The 11,184-nt window shown below is 31.6% G+C and overlaps 2 protein-coding genes across 2 annotated transcripts; both read right to left on the bottom strand.

Annotated features, from left to right (window-relative positions):
• Nucleotides 1-2,513: 2,513 nt before the first annotated feature.
• Nucleotides 2,514-2,921, bottom strand: LOC111919883 (uncharacterized). The gene has a single exon (XM_023915444.1). The coding sequence runs from the start codon at nt 2,919-2,921 to the stop codon at nt 2,514-2,516; it is 408 nt and encodes a 135-aa protein (XP_023771212.1).
• Nucleotides 2,922-4,082: 1,161 nt separating this feature from the next.
• LOC122197476 (secreted RxLR effector protein 78-like) lies at nt 4,083-4,526 on the bottom strand. Its single transcript, XM_042901632.1, has one exon. It carries the CDS (start codon nt 4,524-4,526, stop codon nt 4,083-4,085), a length of 444 nt encoding a protein of 147 aa, XP_042757566.1.
• Between the last annotated feature and the right edge of the window lie 6,658 nt (nt 4,527-11,184).

The following is an 11,184-nucleotide window of genomic DNA, read 5'->3' as shown; positions in this document are numbered from 1 at the left end:
TTTGCTAAGGGGAGTTATGAACTATATTTTGCAATTTAGTCCCTATCCTTATGGCTTTGATCTCAATCCACCCTAACCTTAGATTAGTTAACAATTTGGCTTTCTTTTAATACCACTTCAACCCTCAACTTGTCATGGTTTATTAACTTTTTATTAAAATCAATCATCTTTCAGTTTATCCTCTTTGTATTCATTTATTTAACTCTCTTTTTTATATTTAAATATAAAAAATTCCCAACAATAATTAAATATATTTAAATCCCTTTTTCATTATTAATTAAATTCTATAAAAACATAGGTATCTGGTTAACAAAATATAGCCTCGTGACGAAATGATCTTACGGTCGTTACATTATTTGGAAAGTAACATGGGTATCACTGTATGGTTCAACGAAATATTATTGATGTGGTCGTTTTAACTCCGTCTTAGATGATACGGAACCACCACAACTAACTTATTTTAGATTAAAACATGAAAGTGCACTAAGAAAAGACCGGTTTATTCAAGTTTGCTCGCAAAATCTTCTATACTGCAAAAATGATTTGGTGCAAGATGTTCCTACCAAATGAAATTCTACTTATAAGATGTTTTCTTGTGCACTTTATTATCTTTTTGTCTTTTCTCATTTAAACTTGAGTGATTCAAACTTTAAAACTTGCCGTCCTCTGAGGAATAGGAAAGAGTTGAGAAATGTGTAGTTTTTTAAAAGTGTTTCATGAAGCAACTCTTTAGTATTTAGGATCTCTTTATCCTACTTCAAGTTCATATTTCCCTCAAATATTTGGAATACATTTGAAGTTGGTTGAAACAAAAGACATTCCTGAGGAGTACATGAAAAAATAGCTTCTCAAATGTGGACTAAGGTTAGCAAATATTTGTTTGATTTCAATCTTAGCTATAGTTGTGGTGTTTGATCCGTGATATAAGTTCCCTTTTGTTGAGTTTAGCTATAAAAAGTTGTCTGGTGAAGGTTTATCACAATTGAAGAAGGTTAAGAGGCACTTTTTGCACTTTTTGATGAATACATGCAAGCTTCTCGACAAGGTAGTGTTGGAAATGTTGGAGGAGGCTCTCTAATCACGGTATTCTTGAGGCAAATCCTTTTTTCATTACAATTGCTTTATATATATTTTTTGTTTTTAAATATTGTATAATTCTTTTTGATTTTAATATAATATGAGTTTTATGAATACGATAATGATGATATGGATTCGACCAAAAAAAGTTAATTGCAAGTATACCTTCTTGAGCCAAGAACTAAAAAATCTTCCATTAACATGCTTGAGTTTTGGCAATCCTGAATCGGCTTTTAGTCTTGGTGGAAGAGTTTTTGAATGAATCTTGATGTTCCATGAAGCCTGACATTGTTAAAGCTTTAATTTGTGGTAAGGTTGATTGTTTGGAGAAAAAGATAGTATTTTATAATTTATTGTTTACTTATTTTAACTAATATTTTGCATTGACTTTTTTTTATTTTCATCTTACTTATCCGGTTGATACTCATGTTGATGTTAATAAACTAACTCAAAGTGTCATGGATATGAACATTGTCGAATATAAAATAGAGGTTACGAGTTCTAATAAACTTTAAGTTGACGTTTGGTGAATTATTTTTAATGACAATTATAGATTTTTACTTATGTATGTTTTAACCTTGCATATTATTTCTACTTGAAAGTTGAAGTTCATCATAAAGAAAAAAACGGTGTTGGAAAATTGACTTTGTTTTTTGTGAGAACAAAATGAGAATTGTGGTTATTACATTAGCACATGAATTTATCTACGTTTGTATTAATGTTTTAGTTTGAACATGTTTGCATTAATGTTTTTAATTTTCATTTGGAGGATTAAGACTTAGGTTTTCTAAAATTCAGATATGTTTGCATCTTTTTTAATTTTTAGAATTTATTCATGTTTAGTTATCAATTTTATTTATGGAATCTGACTCACGAACCCAAATCTGACCCACGAACCTACGGACACGAATCTGACCCACAAACCGAATCTGACCTGCCAACATGTGAACCTATATAAATAAACAGGTTGACGGGTCTTATATGAGTTTATGTTTCAAATCCGACAACCCATGACATGTATAGTTAAATGAGTCATGTTTGGGTTGGTTTATTTAGACCTGTCAACCTAAACACAACACGATTACCAGACTTAGATAAAATTGTCATGTAATTTTATTTTTTTGATTTTATAGTTGAAATATTAAGCTTAATGTGAATTGGATTGAACGGTTATAAAATCCAATTCTTGCCATTTTTTATGTAATTGTTTTTTATTAGCTCATTGCTAGTACTAACACAATTTCTGCATTCGACGTGTTGTTAAAAGGATAAATAGCACAAAAGACATAATTTTACACCAAAATTCTAATTTGACACTGTATTTTTTTGTCTTAAATTTGACACCGTGTTTTCCAATTTTTTACAATTAAGACCATTTTTTTTTTTTTTTTGGAATGGCGGAATAAAATCAGTTAGCAAGAAGCTAGAAAAAAGAATTACATCATCTTAGTAGCATTAATAGGATTATGAAGCCAAGAAGACCAACTAATCTTGGCTTTACTACACCTACTAGAAATCCAAGCATAAGATTTATGAACAACATCATCGAAAATCAAAGATTTCTTAGGTGTATTCGCTCTGAAAATCACACCGTTCCTGAAATTCCAAATGCACCAAAAAGTAGTCAAAATGACAGCATCAAAAGCTTTACGCTGACCAATTTTCCATGAAGTAGAATCAACCCAATTGAAACGAGAATCCACAGTCAACTGAGAAGGACATCTAACACCCCACCAGATCGCAATACGAGTCCAAAGAACAATCAACTCTGAGCAATTAACAAAAATATGTTCCACAGTCTCCACTGTAGTCGAGCAAAAAGGACAAAGAATGGAATCCGCCATAATACCCCTATAAGAAAGACGCTCTCTAGTAGGGATACTAGATAATCTAATCCTCCAGATAAGAATATTAATCTTTATTAGAACCCAATTATTCCAATGAGTAGAAATACCTCCGTTGCTAAGCGTAATACCATCCAATAATTTTTGAGCCGAGGAAATGGAAAAAGTATCTGACACATCATTAAGCTAACCCAGTCTATCTGGGACCCGTCTGAGATGGAATTCCTGCAAAAAACCAATAAAGTTATTCCATCGCTCCTGTTTCACTCCACCTCTAGGGTCCCGTCTAAGAGTATTAACCCCCAATCCCATGAACAACCTATCTGTGATAGAAACATGTTTATGCAGATCCAGCACATAAATTCTAGGGAAGGAAGCAAAAAGAGGCATATCATCCCTCCAAACATCATGCCAAAAAGAAGTGCGAGTACCATCACCAACTCGTATAGGACAAAGGGATTGTAGATTAATGTCCTTCTGGCGGAAGTGGGAGAGCATACGAATAACCCCGCCCCAAGGACTTTGACCATAATTGGGGTATCTCACATTCCTACAAACACCATCCAAACCATAAATAGATTTTATCACTCTAACCCATAAAAGATTAGGGCAATGAAAAGACCTCCACCACCACCGAAAAACCATAGCCCTATTGAAAGAGAAAAGGCTACCAATCCCCAATCCACCTTCATCCCTAGAGGTTAACACTCTATCCCATCTAACCCAATGCATACGCCTTTCATCCATGTCTGCGCCCCAAAAAAATCTCGCCCTCATTCCTTCAAGCTCCTTCAAAACCGAAATAGGAGCAAGGAAAACAGACATCCAGTAACTCCCCAACGAACCCAAGACAGACTTTACCAACGTAAGTCGACCTCCAAACGAAAGACTCTTAGCCTTCCAAATAGAAAGCTTAGAACGAAATCTATCAATCAAAGAAGCCCAATAGGATTTTCGCAACATATTCTGACCCACCGGGATACAAAGATGAAAAACAGGAATCATAGAAGCAGCACAACCAACCCTATTAGCCACCACAAGGACTTGGGAATAAGAAATTCCCACACCAATCAATTTACTTTTAAGTAAATTAATTTTAAGTCCTGACGCCAAGAAAAAACATCTAAGGATACGAAGAAGATAATTAGCATTCTCCGGATCCTAAGGAGTGATCAGCATCACATCATCCGCATACATGAGATGAGAATTCTCAGTACCAGAAATAGAAACCCCTCTAAAAGCATTCGCAGCTCGGGCCCTCGTCAAAGTAATATGGAGACCCTCCATAGCCAGAATAAAAAGAAAAGGCGAAAGCGGATCACCCTGTCTCAATCCACGGTGAATTTGAAATTCATCAGTTAGGGAACCATTAATCAACACAGAAGCCCTAGCTGTCGACAAAAGCTCCTTAATCCACTGACACCACTTAGACCTAAATCCCATAATAGACATGATTTCCAATAAATAATCCCAATATAAGGAGTCATAAGCCTTCTCAAAGTCAACCTTTAATAAAAGCAGACCACTTGACCGGTTAACTCGGTTACCTGCTGACGTGTCATGATAATTTGTCAGTTTTGATGACGTGGCATGTTGACATGACATGCCGACGTGTCAAAATTGAATTTTTTTCCTACAAAAGATACTAAGTTTTCATTTTTTTTGATTTTGACACTAAGTTTAATTTTTTCTTTCAATTTTGACACTCTATTTTTTGTTCCAAATCGAACATCATTTTTCCAATTTTGTTCAATGTTGATCATTTTTCATTTGAAACCGTATAAATATATTTTTTATTACATTTTAAACTGTATAAATACATTTTTTTTTCATTTAAAAACCACATTTTTATATAAATACAAGGTTATTATTATTATTATTATTATTATTATTATTATTATTATTACTATTATTATTATTATTATTATTATTATTTACATTTAAAGCATAATGTTATACATAAATATATATTAGTTATATCATGAGAACCAAACTAACCATTAGCTTCAAATAAGATGTAAAAATTTTACGGGTTGCAAACCTAACCTTTAGGCCTTGATCGATTACACATCTTCAAACCTCCAAACTCATTTTAAAGTTGCGTATTTAATGTAAAATATGTTTTTTTATATAACTAACACATATTTATACATAAAATTATGATTTGAATGTAAAAAAAACATTGTATTTATATAAAAATATGGCTTTTAAATGAAAAAAAAAAATATTTATACGGTTTGAAATGTACTAAAAAAATATTTATACAGTTTCAAATATAAAATGGTGAACATTGAACAAAATTGAAAAAAATGATGTTCGATTTGGAACAAAAAAATATTGAAAGAAAAAATTAAACTTGCTGCCAAAATTGAAAAAAAAATGTAAATTCAGTGTCTTTTTTGTGGGAAAAAAAATTCAATTTTGACACGTTAGCATGTTATGTCAGCATGCCACGTCAGCAGGTAATCAGGTTGATCGATCAAGTGGTCAGAACTGTAAAAAAATTAAAAAAAACAGTGTCAAATTTGTGACTAAAAAAAACACAATATCATATTAGAATTTTGGTGTAAACGTAATATAATATGTGTGCTATTTACCCTTGTTAAAAAAATTAATACAATTCGTCGCTAAAAAGGACGTAATTGAGTATATTTTGCATATTATACTTGTCATTTGAAATATTTATGTTCTTAAAGTAATGAAATCTTGAGTAGTGTTGCAATGTCTATAGATAATCTCTTATTCAACATACTCCATATAACATAATTCTTAATTTACCAACTGTTTCGAATAAAGTTTGTCCGAAAACAAACATTTTTACATAAACAACTTTCAATTCAAAAAACTTAACATAAGTTCTTAAAATTACATGGAAAAAATAAAACAATGTTTTTATATTATCCATTTTCGAATGACGATATCGATTTAGCTCACGAACACTTTCCAACTTTATGTAAGTATTATTTGTTATTATTTTGTTTTCTTACGTGAATTCGATCTAGATTAATGAAACTAGAGAAACCATCATGAAACATATTATAATATTTATTGATGGAACATTGTATTTGTTTAGATTAAAATCTATCGTGAATTTATTTGTCATTTATATTTGTTAAATTGAAAATGCACCCATGGATCATGACGCATGTGCCTTGATGACGTTGCTTGCCTATATAAATATAATTCCTAATGTGTAAAGTGTAAACTGTATAGAACATACGTATTGTGTGAAAGTGTAATATGTTAAAAGTGTGAGGGGGATAATGAAAATGGATGAAACGTGGTAATGCACTGGTGGGGCATGTGGAAAGAATTTGGTTGGAAAAATAATGTGAACAGTGAACACCCATACGGCCATATCTCACTCTCTCTAAGTTGGACTAGCTGTTGGTGGATACAAATTTCTTTTTATTAAAAAAAACTTGATCATTAGTTTTTTGTAATTCAATATTATACAAAAATGTTTTATTTTCTCAATTAATATTAGGCCGAAGACACATCCAATCACTTTCTTCTTTCTTTGTATCCTTTCTCTTCTTTCTCTTGATGCATGTACGCCATTGTTGGCGTGGAAGAAGATGATAGTAAGACGGAGGGAAGCCAAGGTGATTGACCTCATGACCTTATAAAATAGATCTCTATATAAATAATGCAGCTCAATTTTAGTTTGATACAGAAAATACAATACTTACTTTTTAGTTTCTTCACCATATGACCCTGATTAAATAATTATTTATAAGACATCTTTTTATTTATCAGTTAATATATAAAATAGGTTTTAACATGATAATATTTTTTGACTTGAGTCATAGTTTGAAAGTAGTTTTAGGAGTTGGTGAAAAGAATTATTGTGGGGATCTTACCGGGGCGGTCCAAGGCAATCTGAAGTCCAGAGCAAAACAGAAAATGAGGTTCTTTACAATAAATATATATAATTTTTTTTTGTAAAGGACGGCGACAACTTCAAATTTTTTTCATTAATTAGAATAAAATAATACAATTGCAGGCTGATGACCCCATACCTATGGAAAGGAAAAATGCTTCGGGACAGACACCGAAATTCAAAGAGCCTAGCAACTATTAATATAAAACAACAAAATAAAATGGCCGGAACATCTTTGAACCCTAATACTCATACATAGCAGAAAAAAACTAAAAAAATTTACATTTTCAACTTTTTTAAATGCAAAGCTATCAATTATAACATCAAGTTCAATATTATCCGATGAATCTTTTTCGGTACATAAGTCATTTACTCTTTCACTTCCAGACATATAGATTCTAGGAAACATATTGTAACGTCCTGATTTTCATAGCTAAATTTTTCATTTTTATTTATTAAATATTTAATCACATCAGAGTATAATGCGAACTGCGAAGAACATGAATTGCAAATGCGCATGAGAACAGTCGAACCTTGTCATTCTCACGAACCAATGAAGTGTCTGAAAAACATTTATAACAATTGGATAAGCGCTAGGCTTAATGAGTTCCCCCCAATATACCATATATCATAATACACATACATGCATACAAATAATATACGTATCTTAGACTTCTGGCTTGCATGTCATTTCGTCTTCAACACGAGTCTACGTGTACTTACTGCCTATACGTCATTTCGTCATATAGATATTACCTATTCGGCTCTACAAGCACAAAGATAACTATAATATGGGCTTTACACTATTGGTTCCAATATCCTACCATACACAAATATATACTGGAATACATAATATAGTGAGATGAACTCACCTGGACAGTTACTTCGAAGATTAACAGCTATCTGAATGATCACACTGACGAGCAACGAGCCCAACGAGTATTAACCTATAATAATATAACTTATTAGATCCTAAGGGAATCCGGTAATGTAAACTAGACCGATCACTAATCCCACTAAATACCGATAGTTCTAGCTATCAAGTAAGGATCAGCCAGGAAGGACAGGTTGGAGGTAGGATCATTTCGGCATATAGATTTTCTGAAATCCTACAACCAAGCCAACATGATCATTCCAGACACCTCTCCCGTAAATAGATCAATCAGTATTTATACTTGGAATTACTGATAAATCTTATTTATAGGTTCATAATAACGACTTATGGATATAAATATAAGTTACATTGAATACAAAAGAGTGTAGCGTAACTTATAGAGATTTCCTATACAAAGTCTGAAAATTGCATTGACAGAACTCCGACCTGATAGCTACTAGTTGTCGGGATCTCTGGGGTCTGAAAGCTTCACTAAACTATCCTAAATACTATAGAGATTTCGGAACTATAACTCAGAATTTTGAGAGAGAGAGAATCAGAGGGCGTGAGGGAGAGAATGAGGGTTGTCGACCTTTTATAGGCGATTTTTGGGGTGCATGACGTGCAAAAGGGGTGCATGTGTATTTTAAGGTGACGTCTCCCCACCCACTTTGTGCCACATGTCAGGATCGCCGTGGTCCGCATTTTCACCTTCTAGAAGTGTGTGTCGCGCACCCGACGTGCATTTGGCACGCACCGTGCAAAACGCAGATTTTGTAAATTCCATAACTTCTTCATACATACTCTATTTTTTGACATTTTTTTTCTGCACGTATCTCTCAACGAGTACTACAACTTTCCTTTAGGCTCCATCGGCTAATTCTGACTTTATTTTTAAACCTTATTTTTATATGATTTAATGATTTTGCAAAAATCATAACTCTATCGTACGAACTCCGATTTTGGTGTTCATTTTACCAAAATTCTTATCTTAAATAGTGCTACGGTTTTCTTTACGGTGACTTTACCCAAAAATCAATCATTCTCTTTGTACCTTAAGACGTTAATAATTTTTAATCACACGGTTGATTTTATATCTTATAAAATTCATATTTCCTTCATATGAACTTAGATTTCTACGAAATTTATATTTTCGGGATCATGTTGACGTATACTTTTAAAATATATAATAAGACATATGTTTTGGCGCACTCATTTTTACGTTTTTTGAACTATTCGGTTTATTTTTCCTATTTTTCTTGGGCTAAAGAGTAATATATTTCTATTTCGAATTTTATTAACATTTGTTTATATTGAATCCTATGGAATGGTAAAAATGGGGTGTTACATATATTCAAAAGATTAAGTAATAAGAGGCTAACAACAAATAGATTAACAAAAAATTAAAACTGAGATTAAGAGAGTACCTACTATTGGCTGCATAAACTCTAAGTTGTTGAGAAAGTCCAATAAATTATTGAAGTTCAAAAAGACAGAGAAAGCAAAACTAGAAACACTTCATTCAGAAATCGATGACTTTTAATCCATCTATAGTGATAACTCCAAGTAATTGAAGAAAAAATAGATAAGAAATCGAGAAGACTGTGACTTACATTTACAATCAGATGGTAGAACTAGAGATTCACTCATTCACAATCAGAAGACCGATATCCATATATTCAGATTCTATACAGAATAAAATTATGAAGTTAAAAAAAAAAGATAGATATTCATAACAAAATCAAATTAATCAGAAATTTCAAGAATACTAAAAGTAGAAGTTCCAGAAGAACAATTAATTTCATACTAAGTTTCTACACAGATTATGCTCTCAATTTCATCTTAATTTCAAGAAAATGACACTGGAAATCAATAATAGGAAGGGAAAGAATCGAGATTCGCATTCACTCATTAAGAAAATTGGAAATTGAAAAGAAGGACAACAATCAATTTCAATTTTCTAGAATCATAAAAAGGAGAAGCAATAGGACTCGATTCACTGACTGTTGATCCTAAATCAGTGGTTACTATGGACAAATTCAGAAAATCAGAAAATATAGAGAAGAAATCGATGCATTTAATCACTTGAAATCTTAAATAAGAAATTAGAAATAGAAGAGATCGATTACCTTGTTTCTTAAATTTGGAGAAACGTCGTTTGGATTTTCCATAGAAATCAATTGTGCCTTGGAAGTAGGAAGCTACTCACGCCAGGTCTCAATCGCTTACTCCCACTTTCTTTTCGGATCAGTTCTATAATTAGATTATTGGGCTTAAACACTAGTCCAACAGCCTTAAAAAGTAATGATCTATTACCATATAACCATTATAATAGGTATAAAATGGGTCCCGTAAGGCATTAGGAGGCCCGGGCCGGTCGTACAGCTTGTCTAGGCCCATGGGCCAGCCCTGGATCTCACAAGAACATACACCCATGTTTCTATAAGTAAGAGAGAGAGAGAGAGAGAGAGAGAGAGAGAGAGAGAGAGAGAGAGAGATGGTTGTTGACAATGTTTACATGCTAGATATCAAAAGATAATAGAGCGAAAGTTGGAATTGTTGGGTGTAATAATGAGTGTATCTTATGTTAAACTAGGTGAATCCTCGCACATTATTTAGGAATATATTTATATTGATAGTTAATCACAAATATATTTCAATAATATATTTACGTCAAGTCGTTAACTATAAAATAAACACTTCCAATTAGTATTGTAAAAAAATAATTATTATTTATAAACCATCTTACTTTAATTCTTATAAGATAACATAAGGTTAATACTTATATACATAAAATCAAATAATATGAATAATATTTGTCATAATAAATTAAATATCTTAAATACTGGTTAAAAATATTTAAGTCATTGTTATTAACCATGAAATAAACATTGTTAATTAATATTGTAAAAAAATAATTATTATTCCTAAACTGTATTACTTGAATTCTTATAAGACAACATATGTTTAGCACTTATATAAATAAACATGTTTGATATTTGATGCAATTAATTTAGTGTCTTAATAAATTAAAAACCATTAGTAAAAGCCAGTCAGTTAAAACTAATTGAATTATCCAATATTCACAACTTATACTATATTAATTTGAGTACTTACTAATTATAATTATAAGATATAAGTTAAAAACAATATTATTTTATTCATTTTGTAAAGTTTGGCATAATGCCGAACACTTTCATATAAATAAAACATATTCGTATAATATTTACAAATAAAAATATAAATATGTAATTAAATTACAACTGAATGGAACTCTTATAACTTACACAAAAAGTAGCATATGTTTAACCTAATGGTGTTCATGTCACTCAATAATAGTATGAATATTATATATATGTTCAAAGTTAGCTAGATCCAAGAGATTTCCTGAAATGATGTGCGGTTCGTTTCTTTCTTGTGTTGGCTTTTTTCTTTATAAGTCTCTATGAATGAAAAAAACTATTTAGCCTAACACTCATCGTGACTCAATGTAAATCATATTACGT

The sequence above is a fragment of the Lactuca sativa genome, chromosome 4, assembly GCF_002870075.4.
Source record: "Lactuca sativa cultivar Salinas chromosome 4, Lsat_Salinas_v11, whole genome shotgun sequence".
NCBI lineage: Eukaryota > Viridiplantae > Streptophyta > Magnoliopsida > Asterales > Asteraceae > Lactuca > Lactuca sativa.
Note: the sequence above shows the minus strand (reverse complement) of the source record. Positions and strands in the feature narration are given on the sequence as shown.

Coding starts and splice junctions, on each gene's coding strand:
- LOC122197476 (XM_042901632.1), bottom strand. CDS start 4,526: ATGTCATGTCAACATGCCACGTCATCAAAACTGACAAATTATCATGAC.
- LOC111919883 (XM_023915444.1), bottom strand. CDS start 2,921: ATGGCGGATTCCATTCTTTGTCCTTTTTGCTCGACTACAGTGGAGACT.